At 39.1% G+C, this 27978-nt stretch overlaps 2 protein-coding genes across 3 annotated transcripts; one reads left to right on the top strand and one right to left on the bottom strand.

Moving 5' to 3' along the window:
* Window positions 1-45: 45 nt before the first annotated feature.
* slc2a11a (solute carrier family 2 member 11a) lies at window positions 46-19212 on the bottom strand. Its single transcript, XM_034083868.1, has 12 exons — window positions 19009-19212; window positions 18185-18283; window positions 17468-17628; window positions 16783-16907; window positions 16548-16677; window positions 16302-16450; window positions 14379-14566; window positions 13726-13836; window positions 3011-3112; window positions 2741-2816; window positions 1990-2117; window positions 46-1104 (listed from the first exon to the last, which is right to left on the bottom strand). Exons 1-12 carry the CDS (start codon window positions 19030-19032, stop codon window positions 886-888), a joined length of 1512 nt encoding a protein of 503 aa, XP_033939759.1. The 5' UTR covers window positions 19033-19212; the 3' UTR covers window positions 46-885.
* Window positions 19213-21065: 1853 nt separating this feature from the next.
* Window positions 21066-27888, top strand: tgfa (transforming growth factor, alpha). Of its 2 annotated transcripts, XM_034083663.1 has the most exons (8): window positions 21066-21352; window positions 22090-22122; window positions 22206-22376; window positions 22835-23017; window positions 25135-25249; window positions 25617-25766; window positions 25946-26037; window positions 26433-27888. In XM_034083663.1, exons 1-8 carry the CDS (start codon window positions 21313-21315, stop codon window positions 26438-26440), a joined length of 792 nt encoding a protein of 263 aa, XP_033939554.1. In that variant the 5' UTR covers window positions 21066-21312; the 3' UTR covers window positions 26441-27888. The 2 variants fall into 2 exon arrangements, with proteins under 2 accessions (XP_033939554.1, XP_033939555.1); XM_034083664.1 differs by lacking the exon at window positions 22090-22122.
* The last annotated feature ends 90 nt before the right edge of the window (window positions 27889-27978 follow it).

Below are 27978 nucleotides of genomic sequence, written 5' to 3'. Positions count from 1 at the left end.
CTCTGCAGACCGTTTACATGCATAAAAAGCTACATAACACACAAGTTGACGGGTAATAACTGGAAAAGACTTTAATTGGCTCAGGGTTAGATCATGAAAACAAAAATGTCGACATTCAACATAACTATTGCACATATTTCAGTCATGTAAATACAGTAGATATCAGTACAAACTAAATGCATGAACGCTTTACATTATTACATTGTTTTTTTTAATGAGGTATACTGATGCATTCAGTTTATAATAAAAATGTTGAACTTAGCTCTTTATTCTTATTTTAAGAGATTTATTTTGTTCTAGATTTATGCGCTGCTTGGACTGATGTGCAACTCAGTCTGACCTTTGACCCATGAAAAGAGAAAAAAAGGTCTGCCATGGTTGTTTATAACTCTAAATATATTGGTGTTTATTAGTTAAAAAACAAGAAACAACTAAAGAAAAGGCTTTATTTGTTAACTAAAAACAAGTGTTTTGTCTTCAGAAGGAGCAGATGACTTATATTCTGTGGATATACAGTGATTTTAATTACAATAAACAATAAAGAAATCAAAGAGCAGCACAGGATACTAGGATAGACACTATCTAGTCTTATTGATTTAGATGTAATAGATAGATGGTGTCTATCCTAGTTTTTAAGTACTGCTTTGTATGCAGTGTCTTCATGTTCAGTGGTTTTTGAGTAGCTTTTTTAACGTCATCAATGAGTGAACCATGTGAAGATATCATTAGGAATCCATAGGAATAGAACATACATTCAAGATAACGGAGTAATAATTGCTCCAAGTTGTTTGGGGGATGTGATCGTTCAGACATTCATGGGTTCTCCCAGCTCAAGCAGCTCGAGTCTCACAGTGGGCCATTTGTGTTTGATTTTCAGCAGTCAGTCTACAAGGCCGTTGAGAGACACACTTCACCCAACTGATACTGAGTCGTAGTTTGCGACAAACACTTTTCGTCCTGGCCTTTGAAGTTGAGCTTGTGAAATTCACTTGTGATGGCTGACAGAGACTTCCCCTTTGTCTCAGGCAGGAAGAGACCGACAAACAGCGCAGACAGCAGGCAGACGGCTCCGAAAGGCACAAAGCAGAACTCGCTCAATTCACTCTGTAAAAGAAAGTAGCAGAGAGCCATCAGACTGATGTGAAGATATGTCAATGACTACTGAAATGTCTGATGATGTGCTACAATTTGAAACAAGTTTGCCTGTTATTTTGTTGTTTATGTATTCAATAAAACATTAAAACATTATATTATTGGGAATGTTTGAACTAAAAGCTTAACTTCAAATTCCATAAAGCCTCAGTTTTAGACTATGAACTCTGGGTGGCGCTATAAGATGCCTTTTGTTATTTATAAGAAGTTAATCATTGGGCATTTTACCCTGCGTCTTAAGTCACTTAATCATTAGATAAATCAACCCCCCCCCCCATCTCAAGAAAGGCGATTAAAGAGGTTATGTTTCATTTAATTCTATAATAAATAGATTAACCATAAACCCTTTTTTTCTTTAAGCATGTTTGCTTGTTATTTTATATGGAAGTTATAATTACATTTGGTCTGACAATGACAATATTACAAAATGATATTAAAAAAAACAATGAAGCATTCAATTTAAAGGAAACAACCAAGAAAGAATACACCAAAAAAGGACTAGACTGAAAGTACAGCATACAATATCTTAATAATCTTTCACTAGGTGTTATGTGTTTACCACCTTATTTGCTCATTTTCATTTAATAATTTTTTTTATTTGTTAATTGACCTACACACTCATCGTCTATCACATTCCAGCAGTAAACTCCTTTGACAGATATTGTTTATGTAAATATATAGTAGAGTTGGAGATGGGAAACAAACAAGGAGCATGTTTAAAATAATGCTTTAATTTTCTCTTTTGATAATGTTGCACTCTACTTTTTAATTTCCTCAACGTGTGCATATGTATTCATTGTCTTTACATGTGATGTGGATGTGAAGTGACAGACTGACCATTATAAAGGGAAAGATCATCCCCATGATGAAGAGGTTGAGCCACATCATGGAGCCCGCGATCATGTAGGCGGCCGGCCGAGACCTCTGATCGAAGAGCTCCGTCGGCAGAATGCCAGTCACTCCAGCTAAGGAAAAACAAAAACATATAGAACAGAGCTTCATACCACGTCTATATTATTAACAGTATAAATAATCTGTCTTTTATAGCCTGACCCGTACTGGTTTTTGATAACGCATAATAGTGATAAGTTGCTTCATTACAGTAGAACTCGAAATTGTCATTAAAGAAAAAAATTGTATTCAAAACATAATATGGACATTTCTTATATAGTATTAGTAGTTAATTTATTTATCTGGAAGGCTGTGATTATTTTAATTTCATGAATGCATCTTGATGTGAAATTGTATTTATTTATTTGTTTATTCCACACATGGCAGTTATTTTCAAACAAAACATGTACAACTTTACAAAACATGTACACTTATACTGGTTTCTTTTTATAGCGCATGATGGAAAGGAGCAGGGAGAAGAAAATCTTATTTTACCTACCCCTTCTTACAACAAAATAACAACAAAAATTAAATTAAATAACAATTAAAAAGTCAAATAAAAGCAATATTCTTTCAGTCGCTTACAAATACTGAAACATAAAACCCGAAGACAATCAAAAGTCAATTTCATACTTTCTAATTGTGTTTGTATGTTTTAGATTTGACCATAGTATATAAAAAAAGGCTTCAAACAGACCTGGTCCCATGCCAAAGCTGAGGATGTATGTGAATATGCAGGCCATGCTCAGGTAAGGCATCCAGGATGTATAGTGCTGTTTGCATGTGTACAGAAAAGAGAAAAATAAACAGTGAGCCTCTCAGAAAAAGAAACCAGATCCCTTTCAAATTTCATAAATTAATGATAGACTTTCACTGCCGAAACCTCATATAATAATCACAACTATGAATTAGCATTGGACTAGTATAACATATAGGTTATGTGGGTAGGTTAAGTGATGTTAAATACCTCAAATGACAGAGCAATTGTGAAGACCACAGCCCAGATGGTCATGAGGATGTAACCTCCCATCAGCATGAACCTCCGACCTTTACGCTCAATCAGCAGGTTCTGAAAAACATCAAAGAATGGACATCACTCTGCCATTCACATACAAAATAAATCATATTTAAGATTTTAAAACACTAAAAAACACTTGTTCAGCAACCAATGAACTTTTGGAAGAACATACATAACATTCATCTGTTTGCAACTCATATATCAATATTCCAATTACTGTATATAGACTATTCTGCACTGTTTCTATTATATTCTATTTTATTTATTGAACTATTTCATCTGTGTTATTGTGTTGCACTGTTGGAGGAGCCTGTGACCAGAGATTTTCATCGTCATAAATACACTCAAGCTATGTACGAATGACAATAAAAGCCTTCAATCTTGAAAAAAAAAAATCATACTCTAATAAATATATAATACTAATGCATGGCAAACATTGTCTGAATATTAGAATACATATTTGTTTCTTGCTTGTGTAATTTATGAAAGTATGGTAACTTTTGCAGGAAAAACATAGAAGATGCTTGTCAGTTTTTATGTAATTCTGGTACAAATCATTATTCACTAGACAATGCTTTTATTTATTGAACGAGTAGTTATATATATTAGACCAGTGGTTCTCAACCTGTGGTACCACTGGTGGCACGCCAGCTCCCGCTAGCGGTACGCGGGGGAATATAAAATATAAAAAATATATATCTTTTTTTTAAAAAAATATTTAACCTTTATTTAACCAGATGAAAACATTGAGACAAAATCTCATTTACAATGCTGACCTGGCCAAGAAGGCAGCAACTTTACACGTTCTTACACATAAGACGTGAAAAATACATAACATAACATAACTAAGTAAAGAAAAAGGTAAGAAAGGTACACTACTTATTACTGCAAGAGCAGCTGGTGGTAAGGACCTCAAACAACTTCAATTTAAAACAGGCTATAGGGACAAGTGCCATCAGTTTGAGGCTTGATTGAATAACATTAATTACAAAATAAATCATATCAAAATACTACAACGAATGAAAATAAGCTTGAGATAATTGAAACTGTGGTTTAAATAAGTTATAATAGGCTATTGTTGTTTTTAGATTTAAACACACATTTAAAAAAATATATATTTCTGACATTGCTAATGACGACCATTACCCGCGAACGATTAGTGAACGTTGCAAGCAAGCTAAAGAAAGAAGAAATCTGAATGATGTTAAAAACGTGGCTCAAAACGGGGGTATTCGGAAGAGAGGTACAGAGGAGAATATTACCAGCAAAAGTGAACACGTGAATGAGGAGAAGGACAGTCATCAACCGAGCACAAGCGCAGGCTCCGCCAGCAACGCAAAAGTGATATGCACAGCACAGCCACAACGCTGTGATGGAGGAGAGAAGTGACTCAGGAAGAAGGCATTTGCTCAACGAATGGAGAGAAGGCTGTGACCGAGGTCAAACGCTGAAAAAGCGCACACTTGTCCTTAATTGTTACTTTTTTTCTTTTCTTTTTTACTTTGCCACCACAGAAATGGCAATAGCAAACATCAGCAGACTGAAGATGAGCTATCAGCCCTTAAAACGTAGATAAAAAAGTAAATATTGTCCCCTTGAAAACCGTTACTGAACTGATTTTGGATATTTGTACTTTGATAACCATTAATCTGCCCTTCAATGTTGACAATTTTCTGGATCTTCTCGGGGATTCTTCAAGTCCCGCCAAATGATGTGTGACGTCATTGCGGGCACAGCGCTCCAGCTGCACCGTTCAGGATCCCAGCATCTGCATGTAAACGCACGATGGTCCACACAGCAGCAAGCTCAGACAGCGATGACAGTTTAATTTTGAACGTGTCTGAGAGCTCATGAGGCTGAAGGATCGGTTTATGTTGTATCTGTTAGAAGTTTAGGAATTAGGTGCGTCAATATGGGCGATCATACGGTCATGTAGTCAGTGGTGGACTGGGACTAAAAATCATCCCGGGACTCTCGACCGGCCCACTTCGGTACCGCTAGTAAATTGTCAACGGGGGGAGCGGGGGATGTCAGGGACGGCGGGTGCTGTAGTAAATGTAAATATGTAAATATTTGTGTGCATCCTGGTAAAATACAAATATAATGTATAATGTCTGTGTCTTTGACATTAGCGCTGCTAGCCACCTGTGCTCTGTACTACGAAGCCAGTTCAACATACCCTGGATATGTTTGAGTAGTAAACAAACAAACAAACTAACAACCCCAAACCGGTGTGACTAAAGACCGGAGGGCGCCGGAGGGCGCCGGAGGCAGACACTTATAGACATATGTCAGGATTCGGAATTGGATTCTGAGATGACAGGGAATCCAGTGCAGCTCAGCGAGCACTGGCAAGATGTGGTCGTAATGCAGCTCTAGAGATGAGACGCGCTGCATTGTTCTGTACTAATTGCAGGCGATGGATTTGTTGTTGTGGAATTCCTAATAACAGAGTGGAGCAGTAATCCATGCGCGAAGCAACAAGGGTCTGGACTGCTGCCTTGCACGCATCTACAGTGATGTACTTTCGGATCTTTCCAATGTTCTGAAGGTGGTAACTGCAGCTTTTCACTATGCCAGATAACATCCAGCGCGCCCTCCGGCCTCATCCAGCGCGCCCTCCGGCATCATCCAGCGCGCCCTCCGGCATCATCCAGCGCACCCTCCGGCGCCCTCCGGCATCATCCAGCGCACCCTCCGGCGCCCTTCGGTCTTTAGTCACACCCCAACAAACTAACAAACGAGATCTCGCTAAGCGGTCCTACGACGGTTTCTCTCACCAGCTGAGAGCGCGTTCACGTCTAAGACACGAGTGGATCTGACTTTAATTACATTTGACTCGAGTGTTTCGTCAACATAATGTGTTGCTTAAAATAATACTTCTGTATCCAGTATGTGACACTGTGAGTGTTGCACGGCCAGATACGGCTCAGCTGACTCAGATCAGGAAATATATGATATATTGTGATATTATATGATCGATGATCTGATTGATGATGTGATATCAGTGTGATATGAATGATAAGTGCGACACGTCGGTGTCTTCTCTGCATACGGCAGTTTAAACTGTATTTCCTTTATCCTGCAATACAGGGCCGGACTGGGACAATAAGTCAGGCCGGGAATTATACACCCAGCCAGGCCACTACCAGTTTTTTTGTGCCATTCTGCTGGATCTATTTGTAAATATGTACAGCGTAGCTGCCCATAGTGATAGCCCTATAGTTTAAATCTACCCAATAATAAATAGGACAGAGGTTACTATTTAAAAAACTGTGCAAATGTATTTGGGAACCTATCCATGTGAACATATTTTAAGTGGGGGTGGACCTCAAATCCTCTAGGGGGGTCTGGGGGCATGCCCCCCGGTAAGATTTATTTTTAAATGTTGGAGTTTAATGCATCAACCTTTTGAGGGGAAAATAAAGAGACTACACCTGGAACACCTATATGAAACAGAACTGTATACATTTCAATAATCATAAAATAACATATGAAAAACACTGAAAGTTATTTATTTATTTATTTTTGGTTCATTTATAGTTGTGAGTGTGTCTGTGCTCCTGAATCAGCCTCCCCTGTCTCCCTCCTCTCCCCCCTGCTTTTCTTTGAGGCATCAGCAAAGACTAGTTTTAGCTCTCAACAAGTTTTACAAGTGTATCTTACCTTCTTTCTTTTTTATTCATGCATATTTTACTAATCACTCCCCCCTCAAATGGAAATATGGGTTTACATAAATGGTGACCAAACAGTTTGAGCCTCGCAACCGTGCCGCGCCACACTATGCGCCGCATAAGCGCATAGGTGCGCCGTATTTGCGGCTCCCTCCGCGAGGTGAGGCTCCCTCCGCGAGGTGAGGCCCCCTCCGCGAGGTGAGGCCCCCTCCGCGAGGTGAGGCCCCACGCAGTGTGTGTGATCAGCCTGTAGGGAGGGACAGCCCTGTCGGCAGGCCACATCATGTGTGGACAGACAGCACCCTGTGTGAGGCAGACCCACATTTGCGCAGCGTTGCGTTCACAATACATAAAAAAAAAGGAAAATCGCCAGGCCAGCAGGCCACTTAACAGGCCAGGCCACCGGGAAACCTCCCGGTTCTCCCGATGGCCAGTCCGGGCCTGCTGTAATATAACTTGAGAGATTTAAACTCCGCAGTCCGCACACTGAGTTGATCTATTTTCTATAGACGCCGGAGGCGGGCAGCGTCAGGTAAAAAAAGTTATTTAGCCTTCCCAAACCTGAGCCTCACGCGCCGCCTATGGGGGATGTGCTAGTGACTTATCCGACCGGCCCACTTCGGTACCGGCGCATCGGGATTCGTCCCGATGGCCAGTCCGCCACTGCACCCAGCCCACGTAAACTGTCAACGGGGGGAGCCTCGCTGCGGGGAAACGGTGGACCTCGTGTCCCGATCGGAGTGGGAATAATAATAATAATCCGTGCATTTTATCCATTAATTTCCCCAACATCGTGGTAAAAAAACCACACGTTTAATCCATGTTGGTGTACTACAACTACAAAAAGCATCGGTTTGTTTTCTCATCAGGAAATCATCATCATTTAATGTATCATATGTTCGCCGAATTGACATGAAAGCAATTCAGCAGCTCTCACTACCGATTTTTAATCCTAATGTAATCATCATCTTCACCACGATCATCTATGTTTATGTTCGCCGAATTGACATGAAAGCACTGACGAATATGAATATACTGTAGTCAACTTCATTACAACGTTATTAACGTGCCAAAACTCAGTAATTCACCATTTCTACGCATGACAACACACTTTGTCCGTGTTTGGCTCTCTCGCCGCACAGTGAAGCGTTCCCGCATTGACGTCACTTCCGGCTTCCCCCAAAACTTCAAAATGAGTCGAAGGAATTTCCCGCGATGTTCGAAATTATTGATATTTAACGGAACGGTATCGCTTTTTCTTTTTTAAACTGACGGTTCGAGATGACTAGTAGCCCAATATTTCATTGCACAACAGTTGTTGGGATGATGTCACAGGCTCTTTAAGATGGAAACCTTTAAAGTTAACTTAGACCTCCGGGGTGGCCTTACTATGGAGGAGTGGATTGAGAAGTGCCTATCTCCAGAAAAAAAGCACCTAAACGACGACAATGCTGTCTGTCTAGTCTAATATGTTCGCTAGCTGTTATTGTTGTTGCACTATGTTTTGTGCAGAAGGCAAGGCAACGGAGGGATGATTTTATTTTATTCCCGGGCTGATTTTTAGTCCCAGTCCGCCACTGAACGTAGCTATTATGCAAAGTGCTGGTATATATATACTAACTGTGCTTCCCCCCCCCCAAAAAAAGTTGTAAAACAAACAAGTGAAGTACATGCTATGTTATAAAGCCGTGGAGGGCGGTAGTTTATAAACCAAAGAGTAACCGCCCTTACGGGACGCTATAATAAGTAAAGCGAACGCACCCGCAAGGACACCTGGCCTCCTATTGGTTGAGGGATTTTGACAGGATTGTTGCACAAGAGATTCGAGCACGCACAGAATAAATCTGAGAGCAGAAATTTCACGAGCACCGACAAACAGCCTGAGTGCGAGGAGAAGGTTTAAAGCTGGAACACAGGAAATCTGTAAGCAGCAATATATCTGAGTGCAAGCGTACAGTTTGAGCAGAAGCAGAGCAAATCTAAGCGCAAGCAGGCACTATTTGAGTGCGAGGACAGGGTTTGAGAGAAATAAATCAATAAAGTATGCTCTCAAATTTAAATACCACGCTCTTGAATAAAGATAGGGAATAACCCCCATACAGCTGCGGGAGATGCAGTTTACGCATAGCTCCCCCTCCGCAGGCGTAACGTACATTTTACGTATTTTGAAACTGCCACTCGATTCGATTGGCTCTAACGATTCAAAAAAGGTGTCAATCACCCAAATCGACCAATGTGTTCCAGAGATAGGATCTTGCGTAAGTATAAATAAAGGCAATATAGCTGTTTACGCACACGCCCACTCTTTTTACGCAGCATATCGTAGCATAGCATGTCATAGCATAGCATAGCATGTCATAGCATAGCATGTCCCGCGGCCACAGGAGAGCAGAGAACGGAAGATCGATCAGCGAAACAGCAGGATTTGTTTTCTTTGTCTTCATTGTAACAATGGCAGCCAGAAAGAAGACTTTTTTTGTCCGTCGAGGAGGCATTGGACATCGTATTTCAGGACTCTCCGTCGGAAGATAGTGATCTCGTCACGCATAAAGGGGACAGTAATGACTGGAAAGGTATGTAATCTCTCTGTTTGTATCTATTACTTATTTATTTGGTGTAAGAGTATTCATCTGTTTTTATCTTTTTGTTATTTATTTGGTGTAAGAGTGTATTCATCTATAGTAATTTCACACACGTGACAATAACACGACGGCATCCATCTTGTGATATAATGCTCTTTCCTATGGTTCTTTCACACACTCGACAACAAACAAAGAAGATGGATTCCGTTTCTTGTTCTTGTTGTTGAAATAAACAAGATATACATGTTGAATTTTACACGGTATTACATTACATTTCATTTAGCTGACGCTTTTATCCAAAGCGACTTACAATTATTACTTATATTATATATATACACACATGCATATATATATATATATATATATGCATGTGTGTGTATATATAATATATATATGACAGACGGAATATTATTAAATATTGAAAAGATATGAACCCCGTCTCACATAATTTACACGGTATACATTTTGAGTGATATAATGTTATTTCACACACTCAAAATTGGTGTTCTGCTGTTGTTGTAGAGAAATTATTTCTGATTTGAGTTACATTTTTGAAAGTACAAGCCAGAGAATTAATCGATTTGTTTTTTCCACATTTGTTTTCACAGTGAGGAAGGCGATGATGATATGGCTTCTGGATGCCCGAGTATTATGGGGAAGATGCCACCAAGGTCAGGAGGTACTGCAGGAGGTGCTCTGATGCTGGCAACAGAAGGGTGAAGACACCTGTGTACTGCAGGAAGTGTCAGGTCCCTCTGTGCTTCACTACCAAAAATAACTGTTACAGGGCATGGCATGACTTACTGGAGTAATACTGTAACATTCAGGGTTTGTATAACGTTTTTTTTTTTACCAAAAAAATGCTTGTTGTATAGTGTGTTACTAAATATTTTAAAAATAAATCTGCTCCAGTTGGAGTCAAATGTTTCCGAAGTTTCCTAATTTTTATTGTGCAAGTAACATGCATCTCATGCAAAGAGGGAACTTCCCACACACTCCACTCTCACACACACACACTTATTTATTATATCTATATATATATATATAGATATATATGCACAGCACTTTGGCTCGACCAAAAATAGTTTATAAATGTGCTATATAAATAAAATTTGATTTATTTATTTTTATGGAATGAATACCTATAGTGATAATTAAATGTTATACAATGATTTTTACAGTCTGGTACCTGAAAAAGGTTAAATGGCACTGATGGAACCAAATGTGCCCAAAGCTTAGTCCGCTTGGACTTTTTTTTTGCTAAATCTCTGTAAAAAGGTAAATTCTCACTTGTTTTGCATCAATCTTGATACAGGGTACTTATTATACGTTATACTTTGGATTCCTAAAGCGTTTAGGCTACTAACCCATCATTCAAGGGTGGTTTTCACTATAAGTAATGGGTTTTATTTGGGCGGAGACAAGAATTTACACTTTTTGACTATGTTCCATCTGGATTTACTCTGACACTGAAACATCTTTATTGATTCTGACACTTCTACATCCAACTCACAGATGTGACCTTACTTTGATAAAAGAAATTATTCATATAACCCTTTTTAGAAGTTAAGTTATAGTCCTTTATTTTGGGCATGTCATTTTCGAGCCTGAAACCTGAAAAACAGGCTTGGGGCTTAAGAGGTTGGGCCCGGACCATGGCCCGGACGCGTCTATAGTTTTTCCAACCCAGTTTAGATCCCACTTCCGCATTACGCAAGCATCGACGCGGCGTTACATCCCTATGGTTACATCACTGCCTCACGCGGCACACCCGCGAAATCTGAATCTGACAAGCGAAATACCGTCCTTTTAAACGCCTCATAATATACAATATACAATAGTGCTTCTTTGTCAATATGACTGACGACCACACTTATGCAGTGCTGAGGTAATGTTAATTCATCATTTAATATTAATTCCTGATGGATATAAGAGGGATACATTAGCAAACATCTGTATATATCTAGGTGATAAATGAACTACACAGTAATAGTCAAGGTTATATTCAATATTCTGCACTATATAGATATAGATATTTAAAACGTCTTTTGTTTGTCCTGAAAACGACATTTGAGGATACACACAGGCTATTTATAGATGATAAAACACCAGTAATACAATCTCAGGACTCTTCGATATGGCTTTGATTACAGGATCGTTTACTTTCAGTCAACAAATCCTTTGGAAAGACAAAAAACAACTATTCAATATCCTGCTTTACCGTGACCGCTATAACTGCCGAAGATTATGTCTATGACGCTATCGCGTAGAGCTACGTCGATCCTTGCGTAATGCGGAAGTGGGCGTGGTTAAATCTAAACTGGGTTGGAAAAACGATAGACGTGGCCCGGACACACCGCGCAAAAGAAATCACTCTGATTGGCTGTTCAGCTTAGCGAATCAGTGCATGAGAAGCAAAACGGAAGTGAGGGACCCAAACAAACGATTAAGAAGGCAAATCTGAGATTTCATTTCACTCCAGCTCTCGACACAGGTTCGGGAAAGCCCCATGAGCTTCTCACTGTAGAGTGAAAATGGAACGCACACGCTATTTGTTGTTTGTTTATAGTTTATATCACGCAGTCTGTTCTTCTTCTCTCGGTGTATCACGCTACCGCCGCCTGCTGGTAAGGAGAGTTATTGCCACTCACGCATGCGCAGTGCATACATGCTACTTGGCCGTCGGCTGAAGTCTTTGCGGTTTGTTCCAGTGAGGCGACACAACAATCGGGTCCGTCGGGACGTGTTCTTTGGTGTCAGTTTGGTGTGTCTGGGCCTTTAGGCTCATCAGGGGCCTGTACTACGAAGCTGGTTCAACCTAACCTGGATATGTTTGAGTTAGCCGGTTGGCCAAATCCAAAACATACGCGCTGTCGCTAAACTGTACTACGACGCGGGTTATCAAGTGGATCGCTCAAGCCAGCCGTGTCCTATCTAGTTAGGTGCACGTTCACATGAAAGGGGTGGTATTTGGAGCATTCGACCAATCACAAACATGGATAAGCGTACTGCCAGCGCAGCGTCATACTTCCTGAATGAAAAGTCAACTATAATATTAGAAGAAGTTAAACTTTAAACATCCATGACTTAAACACTTTATCCAGGATAAAAGCCACAGAGCTGCACCTGCAAGGTGAATACAGCTGGTAAAAGAAAAAGTGTTTGAATGCTGCATACATTAACAGGTTTATGATATCACTGCCCCGTCTAAGACACGAGTGGATCTGACTTTAATTACATTAGTCTCGAGTGTTTCGTCAACTTAATGTGTTGCTTAAAATAATACTTCTGCATACAGTATGTGACACTGTGAGTGTTGCACGGCCAGATACGGCTCAGCTGACTCAGATAAGAAAATATATGATACATTATGAAGTGAACTGTACTTAATGTTACTCTGATCCGGTTACTTATGTTGTGGCAGATATTTAAGTAAGCTTTCTTAACGCTAATGTTATAATAGTCAGATTGCTCTGAAGATAATTTAATGTTAATGTTCACGTTCACACAGTCGGTGATTTTTGCCGGCCGTCTTTCCTGCATCGGCAGCTTTTCTGTATTTCCTTTCTCCTGTAATATGACTTGATCGCTTTAAACTCTGCACACTGAGCTCTGATTGGTCAGCAGGCAGTGCTTTCACTGAGTTGAGCTCTTAGCCTGCAACCTAACCTGGTCCCGACCAAGTTAGCCGCCAAGCATAAGTTACCATGGAGATCTAGCTTGCTAAAAAGAGAACCAGCTTCGTAGGACCGGAAAGCCAGAGTTTTCCCTGAATTTAGCCGGCTAAGCGAAAATCCTGCTTCGTAGTATACCCCCCTGCTCTTGGAGGCTTTCATTATTATTATGGAACTGAATTCCCAAGAGGACATTTTCTGTTACAATGTAGGTTGTAGCAGGAGGCCTACATTCAAACTTTGGTATAGGAAATGACATGTATGTACAGTTGTCATTTGTTGTGTGAGAACAAGTTATTATGTTGTTCTTTATCACTTGTGGTGTGTGTGTGTGTGTGTGTGTGTGTGTGTGTGTGTGTGTGTGTGTGTGTGTGTGTGTGTGTGTGTGTGTGTGTGTGTGTGTGTGTGTGTGTGTGTGTGTGCGCGTGTGAGTGAGTGAGTGAGTGAGTGAGTGAGTGAGTGAGAGAGAGAGAGAGAGAGAGAGAGAGAGAGAGAGAGAGAGAGAGAGAGAGAGAGAGAGACTGCTCTTTGTACATGAATTACTACTAAAAAAGTCAAACATCATATGTGTAAGTGTGGTCAACTGTTAAATAATATGTAACGCCTGTTGTTTTCACAGTACGCTACATGGGGCTGTTCTTAGTCCTTAGTCAGCATTAAAGCTTTAAGAGTAAACAAAAGTCTCTGGTTGCCTTTGGTGACTTATATAACCTGTTCTTGTTACTGATACTTACACACAATATACATGCTGTGAATTCACATGTACCAGTGCCAATAGTGATATATTGGATTTTATCAGCAGATACTCCAGCCTCTTTAAAAACATATGATGCATAGAAGTAAATCTGAAAGAGAAAGAACATGAGAAAATGTAAGAGTGCTGCAGAGCTTCACTACAACTGCTTCACCTGTTACAGTAATAAGCGGATTAAGCATTTTGTAAAATTACTAACTATGTTAATACCCTGCCTACTCCAGAACTGTTAAGCATGTAGTTAAAAGCTTTAAAACAAAGCAGTACTTGCTCAGCATTTTCTGATGAGAACAGACTTATAGCTGCTCTGTAGGGTTAGACATTTCATCGATACTTAGTGAAAATGACAGACAAGACAAAGCCTTATAGTCAAAATAATAATTGGTCTTCCCACATTATTCAGTGCACATTAAAGCTTCATCATCAACATACATTATTAATACAACCTGCGGGAACACAAAGAGACACACACACAAGTCATCTCAAATTTCTAGTCAACCTTCAACAGAGAACATCTGATACCTACTAACTGCAGCTTGGTATCGATTACACAGATCCTTGTGTGTTGTATGTTAATATTTTCTGCACACACCCACCCTCGCGTTCAGAGACACACAACTTTGTCCTTCTTACCGAGTCGTTCCCACAGAGCTGCATGGCACTGCTGATGACCATGACAGTGATGAGCTGCCAGCGCACTGAGCGATCAGTAAGCAGCTCCCAGGGTCCACGGGGCCTCATGCCTTTAGTCGCAGCTTGTTCCTGCAGGATCTCGTCGAGCTCGCTGCTCTGGACCTCGCAGCCTCGCAGCCGTCTCAAAGCTAACCAAGAAGAAAAGAAAAAAATAATTTAACGACCTGAAAATGTTTTCTTCTGGTATTCTCTGGCTCTGGCTTTATTCTATGGCTCTGAAAGATTATCCTATGTGTCTCTTATAAAGATATTTCATATTGTTTATTGTGCTGGGTTCACAGCAGTGGCGGAACAGCACTAAAAGGTCTCCTATTATACTATCTTTAGGCTGTAGGTCTCAGATATATATACAAGCCAGCTCACATTTCCGATATTACGTCATATTGGCAGGAAATCTGGATCAGCTCCGTTGCACCCCCATTTTTAGAGATGTAGGTAAGGAGGAAAAGAGAGACGGTTGTATTTTCAGACACTTTGTGAGTCTCCTGACACACCAACAGGCCCGGACTGGCCATCGGGAGGACCGGGAGGTTTCCCGATGGCCTGGCCTGTTAAGTGGCCTGCTGGCCTGAGGAATTTTTGTTTTGTATGTATGTATTGTGAACACAACGCTGCGCAAATGTGGGTCTGACTTTGCCTCACAGAAGGTGACTGGCTGTCGACATGATGTGGCCTGCCGACATGGCCACTTTCATACAGATCATACACTAATGCCCTCGATTGGTCGTGTCATTCAAGCTCGGGAGGGTGTGTGTATGTGTGGCGCGAGCGAGCCAGAGAAAAAGCGCGCGCACCGGTTACATGTATTGTTGTTAGCATCTGGTGCTAGCTAGCTGCGCTAACGGATATCATGAGCTGTCAACAAGGTGGAGGGAGAGTCCTCTGCTGTCAGACTGAGAGACTGATAACCTCAGCTCAGATGAGGTAAAGGACTCTAACTAACTTAGTCTAAGTTCTCTGTGGGTCTCAAACGGTTTGGACACCATTTATGTAAACACATATTTCCATTTGAAAGGGGAGTGATTAGTAAAATATGCATGAATAATAAAAAAAAATGTTTAACTAGGTGAAAAAAGGTAAGATACACTTGTTGAGAGCTAAAACTAGTCTTTGCTGCTGCCTCAAAGAGGAGCAGGGGAGAGACGGGTGAGGCTGGTTCAGGAGCCCAGACACACTCACAACTATAAATGAACCAAAAACAAATATATACACAAGTTTCAATGTTTTTTCATATTGGATATGGTATATTATTGGTTATGGCCATGTTCTTATGATTTTATTATTATTTAAATGTATACAGTTCTGTTTCATATGGGTGTAGTCTCTTTATTTCCCCCTCAAAATGCACCAGATTGATGCATTTAAGTCCAACATTTAAAAAAAAATGTTACCCCCTAGAGGATTTGAGGACCACCTCTACTTAAAATATGTTCACATGGATAGGTTCCTAAATAGATTTGCACATTTTTTTTAAATAGTGACCCATGTCCATATGTTTATTCTGGGGTAGTAGATTTAAAGTTTAGGGCTATCACTATGGACAGCAACGCTGTAAATATTGACAAATAAATCCAGGAAAATGGCACAAAAGAAAACTGGTAGTGGCCTGGCTGGGTGTATAATTCCCGGCCTGACTTAGTGTCCCAGTCCGGCCCTGCACACCAAGGACATATATTTACGTGTAAAAGACATCAAAAAGTGCATTTTGCATGATAGGGGACCTTTAACTGAAGGTACTAGTGCGGTTTCAGTTTGGGATGTGCTAAGCTACTGTCTCTTGGGTTTCACAAATACTATTCAACTATGTTGTTCAGGGAGCCTTTTCTTAGAAAGCTATCCCAAATGACATAGCACCGCACCCACCGTTAATACAAGCCTCTTTGTCCCCCCTGTCGATGAGTAGGTATCTGGGACTCTCAGGGAACCAGGGCAGGGTAAGGAGCTGGATGACGCCAGGAATGGCATTACTGGCAAGAAGATACTGCCAACATGGCTCGCTGCCCAGAATCTCTCTGTAAATAAATAATCCCAAGTGTTACTGTGGATATCTTTGACATTTTTGAATAAAGGAAGAGCCTGTTTTGAGAAGAAATTGGATAATGTGCATACCTGATTCCAACCACCTGTCCTAATACGACACCAAATGCTGTGAAAACAGCTGATGACAAAGAGACAGCCCCTCTTAAGTGCTTTGGTGCACTTTCTCCAAAATACATGGGTTGCACATTCATGCTGACCCCTGCAAAACAAACGGGGGCTTTTTTAGTTAATCTAAAGTTATTTAGAGTTAATTTAATGAAAACATATACACATTTACTGGCACTGACACACACAAATGACATACCAGCATTTATTCCTACCAAGACACGTGCGATAATGATCATCTCAAAAGACTTGGCAGCTCTGCTTGTCACAGCTAGGAGTGCTCCAGTCATGAGGAAAATGTTGTTCAGCAACAGACATTTCTTCCTTGGGAAGGGGAACAAGGACAAAATTAATAGACCACCACTGTTGGTGGTCAACCAATTTCAGTCTTAGAAACACACAATTGTGAACTTCCTGTTTGGTCACAGGGATAAGTAGAGTTGTATTATGGAAATCATTAAAATAATTCTAAAACAATGTCCTTTTAATATTTTCTGTGCAGTGAACGCCTCATACAGATTTTTCCCATGTGCCTTAGAGTTCCTTTATTGTAGAAAAACGTAATTGACACTGTGTTGCCTGTTTTGTTTATTCATTACAATGACCATGGGCCATGTAGTTTATGTAGAGGGTCAATCCTTCTGCTATAAGATCTCATGAGAGCATCAAATGTGTCTTCATCCACATTCCAAAATAGTGCCCTACTCCTTTTTGAAAAGCATTTGCTAAAAACTACAGAGTGCATCTAATGTAGGAAATGATTTAGCCTTTTTAAAAATTAAAGTTCATATGTATGCACACAGGTGATAGAGGTGATAGATGATCTCTTTATTCATACAGCCAGACAATAAAATACAGCAGCTTAATGCGTCATCTTATTTTACCTCCCGAAGCGTATGGTCAAAGGTCCTGCGATGAGGGCCCCTGCAAAGCCCCCCAACGAGAAGATGGAGACAATGATTGTCCAGACCAGAGTCACCTGGTAGTCCTCCAGCTGCATGTCCCAGCGCTCCAGGAATGTCTCATTGACAAAGGCTTGAATAAACTGGGAGAAATAACATCACAATCAGCCATACAAGTATTTTTCAGTTCGCAAAACCAAGGCAAGTTAGCAAAGCAGTGGTTATTGCTGACACTTATTACCTCAGTTTATCTGTCTATCCAAAGTTTATTGCTCAAATGTATCTTAAACAAGATCCTACTTCCAGAATAAGTTTCTACCCAACAATAAATGTTGATGTGAGAACGACTTATCAAAGACACAATGAGCCCAATGTTTGTTACTTATCTGCATAGATTTACAGGGAGAGCTCACAACACAGACATAAGTAAGTATATATTTACGACAGTGTTAATGTAAACACTGGGAGACTTATTAACACTTTCTAAACCCTCCAGCACCTCATTAGCTTTGCATTGAAGTCAATATTAACATGGCTAAATCAGACACACACACACACACACACACACACACACACACACACACACACACACACACACACACACACACACACACACACACACACACACACACACACACACACACACACACACACACACACACACACAATGCAATTTTGCAGTTAGACTAAATAACTTACAACTGCTGGAGTATTCATTATAGCGAGGTTGTAGCCATATTGAAGAGTTCCTCCACTGGCTGCAGAAGCAACCATTAGCACCAATGTCAGAGAACTGCTCTGTTCATACAAACAGATAAATATATTAGATTACACACATGTATTAATACTTAGCTAATACTTATAATGTAGCTCACAAAGGGACATATACAAAGATACAAATTATGTAAACGATAATACAAAAAGACAGAATGTTTTTTATTTTATAAATGTAGTAAAATGTTGTTGTTATTTTGCAGGATCACCAGAGGTGCAAGAATTAAGCTACCCTACTATTTTAAAAGTAGCAGTAGCCTACTGATGTGTAAAAGTAGTCAGCAACATAATATTATTGGATTATAGTGATAAATGTGTCCATCAATTTAGTTAAGCATTTCAACTACTGTACTGTATACTGCTGGGTAGTTTAGCCTATAATAGTACGTTATTAGCTGGTACTCTTACTAACCCTAAACCACCAAAGTAACTGAAGCTGTCAGATGGATGTAGTGGAGTACAAAGTACAACATTTGCCTTCGAGATGTAGTGGAGTAGCAGTATGAGCATAACATGAAAATATTAAGTATGTAATCAAAATTACAGGACTTGAGAAAATATAGTTAATTTCCACCACTGATGGTGATAGTTGTTTCAAATAGCACAGCAACTGGTAAGATTTACTCAACCGCCAAGTTATTCCGTTTTTTCTGCAGGAAAGAAAGACCTCCCAGTCAAGAAATCCTAGAAGAAGGGGAATGAACTCTAATTTAAAATCCGCATCGGAAATATATAATGTGCTTATTTACCTTCTGTGCACCAGCTGGCGACATGTTTGACGAAGTGAAAACGTTTTTTAAAAAAGTAACTTGATGTCAGAGTCAAAGTCAAATCTATGAGTCAAATACAAAACCACACAGCTCAGCCCACCTCGGATACAGTTCAACACAAGCTCGTGCACTCGCTTAAAGCGTGCGTATGGCGAACTCTGACGATTGGCTGCAGAAATCAACCAGTTGACGCATATTAGGTGACCAGGTGGTTAGCATACTGCATCTTCTTATACTCTCCACAGGATCCCACATTGATTGACTTCGGTGGGAACAGTGTGACAATAATTAATCTCACTGACGTCTTCAGGTGATGTTACTCAGTTCTACTATCCAGGAGGTGCATGCTGACACGTGGGGTTTCATTTCATAAATATATCGATGCATAAAGTATGTAAATACATAAATCGCTAGCGCACATTACGCGTTACAGGCAGGTTTTAATGCATTATTTCACCCCTCAATTAATATTGGTGTATATTTAATGAAAACAACTGTTATGCAATTTCAGACTTTAATACAAAAACAATTGATTTCACAACTATTCAATTTAAAATACTATGTTTTACAATTTAGCACAAGTTTTACCTTTTTATAATAAGAAATATCAATAAAGAATACACTTATTGCACTATATAATTAAGAGTCACAATAGATATTACATGCCCTATTGACCCCTCAGCAAACACTAGATGCCCCAAGTGTTTTATATTTCTTTAAGGAATAGGCACAGTTAAAAAGTAAACATCTTAAATCGAGATTTGGACACAGGACCACAACATTAGATAGTGATGCAGGACTTTCCTTTATTAATATGTACTTAAGTGGCAAACATATTTGAACTTATTCAATGACATGCAGTGATCCTGGATATTCTCACGTGCACCTCTGTGAGCGTGTATACATTAACTGGATTGGTGTAATAATGTCCTAACTATTGTTCTGGACAAAATATTGTGTAAGATAGATCTTTAAAAAAAAAAAAAAAGATTTAAGGAAACCTGTGCTTGGTAATGTCCAGCAGATGGAGCTAGTTTAAAATGTTCACTCTTGTTTGATTTTTTTTCAGGTTGTGCATCTCAACAACAGAAATGTAATCTATAAAACAACACACCAAACTGCATTGGCAATTGCTTGATTACAATTAAAAAAATTAAAGTAAGTGTCCTCATAAATTTAATTTGAATTTTAAACTTTAAAACCATCTCGATTCACCAAGGGAGATGTTGCTGCATCACATAACTGCCAGCTAAGTGATACAAACTAGGAGGAGTAGAGAGTAAAGAGGATGTTTTAGCTTCAAGGCCACAGATAAAAAAGGTAAAGAAGACTATACACTCTGTTGGATTTTGAGAACAATTGTGAGTAGAGTAATCTACCTCTATTATTGAAAGCCAGTGTTAGAAGACATGCTGTGTACAGTTTGGAAATGTAAATAATTCCCTGCTGCACTTTCCTGGAAAGTCTATCGGCTTTCATGAACCATGAGACTTCGTGGCACTATTAAGTTTACAAAAGGTAAGAGAATCACCAACGCATACTATACAAATTATGAATATCAGATCAAGTTTCATGGACATTTGGTGAATGAACAGACAGACCAGCTATGCTTTTCTTATGCTTCACAGCTTTAAATGAAGAAAATAAATAAAATAAAATAATTAGTTACAATTGTAATATATATATAGCCAATTGATTAATGAGACTTCTATATCTGCAAGCTTTTTGTATTTGAAATACAATTGATATATTTATAGCAAAAAAACGGTGTGTTGCACATTATTGCACTATGTCAAATGCTGCAAATGGATTTAAAAATACCAAGAATAACTCTAAGATAAATACTTTGATCATATAAAATATCCCTTAAATGTAATGATTTAAATCATCAGATATAGGTTTAAATGCACTTAATAAATACAAGTGTAATATTGAGGTCAAATTGAGAGGACACCCCTCCCTCGCTGCCTCTAATTGGTCAGCCTCTGACAGGATTACACTAGTTTCCTCAATTGAACACAGAGAAGTTAAACGCTCGGACATCCTGCTGGAGACTCTCTTGCTTTTGACTGAATTAACAAGAAAAAACTCAGTTACTTTTCTACGACCGTGGTTCAGATGTGTGTAATTGACATTTGTCGACACATCCGCGCAGTGATAACGAGATTACATTATGTTCCGCGCTGCTGCAACACTCATGAGTAATGTGGTTTCTTAGCACACGCTCGCATTTAAGCCATCCCGCACGTCAGTTTACTTTAGTTTAGACCACAAACCGTCACGATGACTCGGATTTTCTGGGATACAATTTTCCTCATAAGCGGTGAGTTTCTTGATTTTTGCAAAAAATATATAATTTGTGTGGGTCTCATTCTGAGACATCTGTATAAATGCTTTGGTTAATGATAACAGTTCGCCATTATTGCCCCCTGTTGAATTGTATTATTTGATATGAATTCACTTAACTGACTTGCAATGACAACCAGTACAATATTACTATCAAACGTTTTTTATATACTCCATATGCATTTTGTTATTTGTTTTGATGTGCTTGATGGTGTTTTGTTTATCCATGGTGTCCCTGATTCTTTTTTTGTTTGTTGGTTAAAATAAAGCCAGAGAAAACTGAATTCTTCATAGTATGCCTAGTGAGTATAATACCAAATATATATTTAAGCCAACCGACATTTTGATGGATTTCTTTTTAATATATTTTTATGGCTTGAATTTTTTTTTTAACATTATTACATTTCATATAATATCTTGTTGTTACAACACACCACAATTTCTGTGAGCATCAGCTGGTTTCAGCCTGTAGTACTGTTTGCGTGTCTTCAGAGGACTCCCGTATATATTTATAGAGCTTTTGTCTCATCCTTTTAGTGGATGCTTGACCCTGTTACTATTATTGGGTACAAGTTACTCAATGAAGCATCAATATTACAATGAAGACACAAAGAGGTCGGACCACTGGGACTAACCCATATATCAGGATATGTGACACCTGGTTTTCCTTATGTTTGAAGTAAAGAAAGTAATATATGTTTTATATTCCTATAGGTACTTTTACTTTTACTTCTGTGATACTCAATGGTGAGTTTACAGTGAGCTTCTTTTTGGCATTTATTTTTGCTGTTAGTTCTATACATAACAGATTGTTATTTTCCTCTCTGCAGGTTCCTTCTTTACATTTGGAGCAGGACCGAGCAATTCCACAATAATTGAAGCCAGCATTTCTATCGATACAAACTCCACTGCTGCTCCTAACACCTCAACAAGCAGCTCTGCAACAACAACTCTCACTTCTATCGCCCCTGCTACAACAACTAACACGCCTGAAGTTGAAAGTAAGTCCCAGCACAGTCACGTCTTGCCAGAAAGCAATCCAGTATGGTAGTAAATCATTTGAAAAATGTTTTTCATTTTGTTTGAATTGTTCCTATATGATATTCTATCATCAAGGATGGTTGCTCTTGTATGTTTTTAAACTATAACATGTCATTTTAATATCTTGAACTTTCAATGCCCATTAAGGGACAGGTGTTGTACCTTTAGCAGGTACAACTGTCTATGTTTCTCTGTACTTGTGTCTTACAAATGAAATAATTCAAAATGTAATAGGTGAAGGTTCAAGCTCATGTTAAGCTCATGTATTTCATATTTCTAAATGCTCTCAAGACCTTGTTCAGCTATCACTGCAGTATTCTTAATCGGGTATCATATTCCTGCAGTTATTTGTTTTCATTAGTATATTTTCTCACATCGTGACCATTGACATGTTAACAGCCTATTTTCCTCTCTGCAGATTCCCTCTTTACATTCGAAGCAGGACTGATTGATTCGATAAACATAGAAGCCAGCATTACCATCCATACAAATTCCACTGCTGCTCCAAACGACACAACAAGCAGCTCTGCAACAACCAACAGCAGAAACACAACTACAACTATCACACGTGCTACAACAACTACCGTCCATCCAGTTAAAAGTAAGTCAAGATGCAGGGGAAAGTTTGGCTTATCGTCAAGCTGTCTCCAATAAAATAAATCACTGTACTTCAGATACATCACATCCTCATTGCAGCCACTCTCACATCAGCTTTGCATCACAGCAGGGGTTGTCAACACTGTAAAGCTTCCCATTGAGCTGCAGTGTATCAACACATGCAGACTGAGTGGTGCTTGCTGATAATTGATCCTCTTAGCATGAGTTAGGGCAGCAATTGTGGTAAATTAAAGATAATGGGCAGAATATACAGTATGAGCTTTACATTTAGCATTTTTACAAAAGCTGCCTGCACTGTATTGCATTATGATTTTAAATACACACCCTAAAGGCTAGTTTACAAATTTCCTCTCGTTTGACTGCCAAAATCACATGTGAAGGGAGAGGGTTTGTTAGGCAGATGCCTCAGGGACAACAGAGGGCTTTCACAGAGTCTGAATTAAGGAGACAATTGTAGGCTGCAGTCCAAAAGCCCATTTACCGTTGGAATGGAGTGTGTGACGAAGGCTGTACTGCAGCTATCTGTCTGCATGCTCATCCTCCTTCCCACCCCTGAATGCAACACTGTTCATCTGTTTCTGTTGCTGGGGGAAACACTGACTTGTGTTGGACTCGGTTACGTAGGAATTTGTCTGACTGTACAGTTAACGTGGAAGTAATGTCCTGATTTTGATTGGGTGTGCATGTAATGTGATATTTTGCACTGTTGTTTTGTCAAAGTGAAAGCTGAGATAGTTGCAAAACCTAGAGAAAATAAATCAATTTTAAACGCTTTAATTTCTGCATAGAGGAAAGTGCCTGCAGCAATGTGCTCTCTGTGGAGTCTCAATGTTGGTTGATGGATGGAGCTTTTTGTTTGCAGCGTCTCACTCACCAGGACTTTTCTTGACTCTAATTGTCCCTCCCAGGTACAGTGTGAGATGTAAGCCACAGCGAATCCACACATAACTCGTAACAAAAGGCTTCAGTCTGCCGCTGGTGGCGTGGGTGTCAGCTTTAGGATTCAGTACATGCTGTACATGCTGCAGGCTTAGGTTATTTTGAGACGTATGATATTCACCTGTGTCATGTTATGTACTTGGCGTATATTTGATATTGTAATTAAGGAAAGAGTTCATGCGATAAATGACTTGATTCATGGTTCTCAAAGTGTTTCTTGTAGCTAACGACTTTACTGTAACCTAGCTGAATGTGAGTAAGTGGTTTCATGGAGGAAAGGCAGTGATTCCTGTTCTTTTAAAGGTTTCCTATCATACTCTTTTTCATCAATATATTACAGGTCTCAGATATATACAAAACATGTCTCTGAAGTGTTTGGCTCAAAATACCAAACAGATCATGCTTTGCAGCATCCCATAATCCCCTCTGTTTCAGCCCTGTTTCAAAAGTGCTGATTCTCTGTCTGTTACTTTAGATGAAAATAAGGAGCCACTCCCCAGGCCCCTCTGCGAGATATTTGGTTAAAAAGAACACAAAGGTGCTCTAGGATGAGATTCAGGTGATAAGGTAGGGGGGGGGGGGGTTACCTTGGTTGGTTATCGGCTAATGGTTACACAAGCCAAAAAATCGTTATGACATCATAAAGTGGCCAAAATCTGATCAGTTTAGGGCTGCTCGATTATGGCAAAAATCATAATCTCGATTATTTGGGTCAATAATTTACATCACGATTATTAAAAAACGATTATCCATTTACTTTGAAAACATAAATGTATTGGAGAAAAAAAATGTGAACAGTATGTTTTTAACAGTTGATTACCCTGAACTTTAAGTATAATTCAACTGAAAAAACAATAAAAAAATAAAATAATAATAATTAAAAAATCGTATTATTTCGATTACATTGTTTTTGTAATCGTTGCAAGCCATAATCGTAATTGCGATTAAAATACGATTAATTGAGCAGCCCTAGATCAGCTGATATTCAGACATAGATCAGGACAAAAAGAGAGTGAATAATTTTTCCTGAAACTTTCAGAATTTCTTAACGCAGAGGGGACACATGTTTATGAAAGACATGAAAAAGTGGATTTTGCATAATAGGTGACCTTTAACAAACCTTTGTACGTCTCTCTGAAAATGTCAACTCTTGTCCCACAGAGTTTGTGGTAGCCGCTGTCCGGTCTCATTTCGATGACTGTCCAGACTCACATCGCCATTTCTGCTTCCACGGCACATGTCGCTTCTTGATATTAGAGGAAACACCTGCATGTGTGTAAGTTGTTACTGTCTTAAAGTGATAATCCTGAATGTTTTTACTTTCAAGTATAACCGTCTGTTATGTCACTAACTATTCCAGAATAACCTTGCAGTATTACAAAATGGGTGTCTATGGAAATTTAAAAAATCTACTAAACTGTAGTGTAAAGTTACAGTAATGACAGTTATTTTAATTCACAGGTACATGAAATCAACATGGGTGTATATGATAATTGCAAAAGAATAGAACAACATGGGATTTTTACAAGAGTTGGGACTCCCCCAATCAGACAATAGTACTCAAATGTCAATGAAACCCCTAAACTGCTGTTTTTAAATCTAACTCTTTGCATATCCAATTTGGTTTTCCGTCCTTGTTGCAGGTGTCACGAAGGCTTTGTTGGGATGAGGTGTGAGCATGCAGACCTGCTGGCTGTCGTAGCAACAAATCACAGACAGCAGACCGTTGCCACAGTGCTGGTGTTGTGTGTGATTGGGTGTGTGCTGATCATGGTGATGTGTACACTTTTACAGTAAGTACATTTTGGCATATCTTACATATTACAGTATCTGTTCACTGCATTATAAAGGATAATATGTACAGTGTATTGGATAACTATCATGTAAGCTAAAAGAAGTTTCATATCAGGGAAGAAATTATGAACTTTGAGGAGTTTCAGGATTTTGGTAACTTGAGTTTTCTCCTGTGCAGCTGCTGGTGGAGGCAGGACTATCGCAGGCAGAGCCGTGCACATCACCACATGACAGAGAAGCAAGGAGCATCTTGCCATCCTTCTGAGAGCGGTACATTACTTATGTCATGTTTATCTTATATTATTCTATCTTATAAACAATAAGGTACAAGTGACTGGCTTTCAGTCACATTTTATATGGTTGTCTGCAAATTCCATGAGAAAAGCAAAATGAACAATGTATTTTTCTTAATACAAATTTCAAAGAATTTTTACTTTTGTGTTTTATCATTTTTATTTTATTTATTCTAAAAGCAACCGTTATGAATTTAAATTTCCTTCTGTGATTAATTTTGTTTAATTGTGTGGCTAAGAAAGGTTTAAAAAAGACTTGGATACACAAATGAGATTTGATGAAAGTAGTTAAAATACCATCAGTTTTATCGCAAGAGATGGTGATCCTCACAAGGAAAGAAACATCTAAACTGTTTACTATTTCTCTATCAGTGGTTTGAGAAGACATCTTGCTGGATGGAGAGCTCTCTGCATCCGTCCGGCCCACCAATCCTCAGGATTGCATCCAAAGACTCGTCCAGAGGCAAATCAGCGTTATCGTCCATGTGGCTGAGCGAGGCCAGCTGGATGTGGGAGGATAAATGTTCAGGGCCATTTTTCACACTGACTGGGCCCTTTGACCTACAGCACGGTAGGACGTGTTTACTTCTCTCTTCGAACCTGTAGACGTACACACAGAACTGCAACAGTCTGTTTGAAGCTCTGAGGATGAAGTGGCTGCCTACATGGGGAGGGTCCCATGTGTCCTGATGTCGGTTTGTGGCCTAGAGGACCCGGGAATGATCTACGAGGCCAATAAGCATCCTGTGTGGAAGTCCATTTGGAAAAGTGATATGTCTGGGCTGTGGGAGAACAATAATCCATTTCAATCAGAAGACTCCGATTCCCATTTCTGTCTTTTAATAACTTTGAGCACTTTTCATCAGAACTCTACAAGCACATAGGACATTTAAAAAAAATGGTGGTGTTGGAAAACTGATGCTTAAAAAAAAGTTTTAGTTTTAGTGTCCATTTTTAAAGAAGGAACTCACTTCACATGACGGAATGGTAATAAGGAAAGACTGCTAATGGATTTAAAGCCCTGGACTTCAATCAGTAATAATACACACAGGACATACAAAATGATTTGATGACTCCGGTTTGTCTACTGAAGCTGAAATATTAGTTTTATTTTTTAATCCTGAGCTGTACTTGAAGGTGTTCATGCATCAGAGGTGTTTTCATTTGCAAGCTATAACTGCACCACATTCCTATTGTATTGTTGCACTTTTCCGCATGCTTTTAATGTTCATAAAAAAACTGCACTTACTGTACAATGTAGTCGCTTGAAAAAGTGTCAACATATAGAGAGATGCCAAATACACTTTGCCTGAATGAGCACTAAAGGGACAGGCCCTCAGTTTGTACTCATAAACCTGCATGCATGCTCTTAAATCACTGCTTGTATTTTTAAAAACACTGAACACTTTTTATTTGAAAAGTGGTGTTTTATAGCATTGCGTCTGCTTTGAATTTAAATACTTTTGAAGAGAAAGCGCCTCTGAGGGTTAATTTAAAACAAGATATTTAAGATCTTCTTAAAAAAACTGGAATAATACATAATATTGTTGCTAACTGACTCCAATGTAAAGTTTGTATGCGTTTTGTGTTATAAAAGTAACAACAAAATGAATGTGATGTGGTATTTATATGCCAAATCGAGGGGAGGACACTTTGTTTACAGTACGCGGTGACATTTCCATTCAGAATATGTTAAAGTTTGTTATTATGAGTAGATGTGTAAATGTATGGTGTCGGTATAAAGTCATGGAAAAAGTTGATCTTCTAATCGAATATCAATTAATTTTGTGAGATTTATGTTTTCACAGTTGGAAAGCCTTTATTATCTGCTGTCGTTTTCCAATTAAGAATAAAAAATGCAAATGTGTATGTGTGCATATTTCTTATTTATGTGATCATTGCCTGCTGCTCCATCTCT

This window comes from Pseudochaenichthys georgianus, chromosome 5 (assembly GCF_902827115.2).
Source record: "Pseudochaenichthys georgianus chromosome 5, fPseGeo1.2, whole genome shotgun sequence".
NCBI classification, from domain to species: domain Eukaryota; kingdom Metazoa; phylum Chordata; class Actinopteri; order Perciformes; family Channichthyidae; genus Pseudochaenichthys; species Pseudochaenichthys georgianus.
This window is presented reverse-complemented; position numbering and strand designations above follow the sequence as displayed.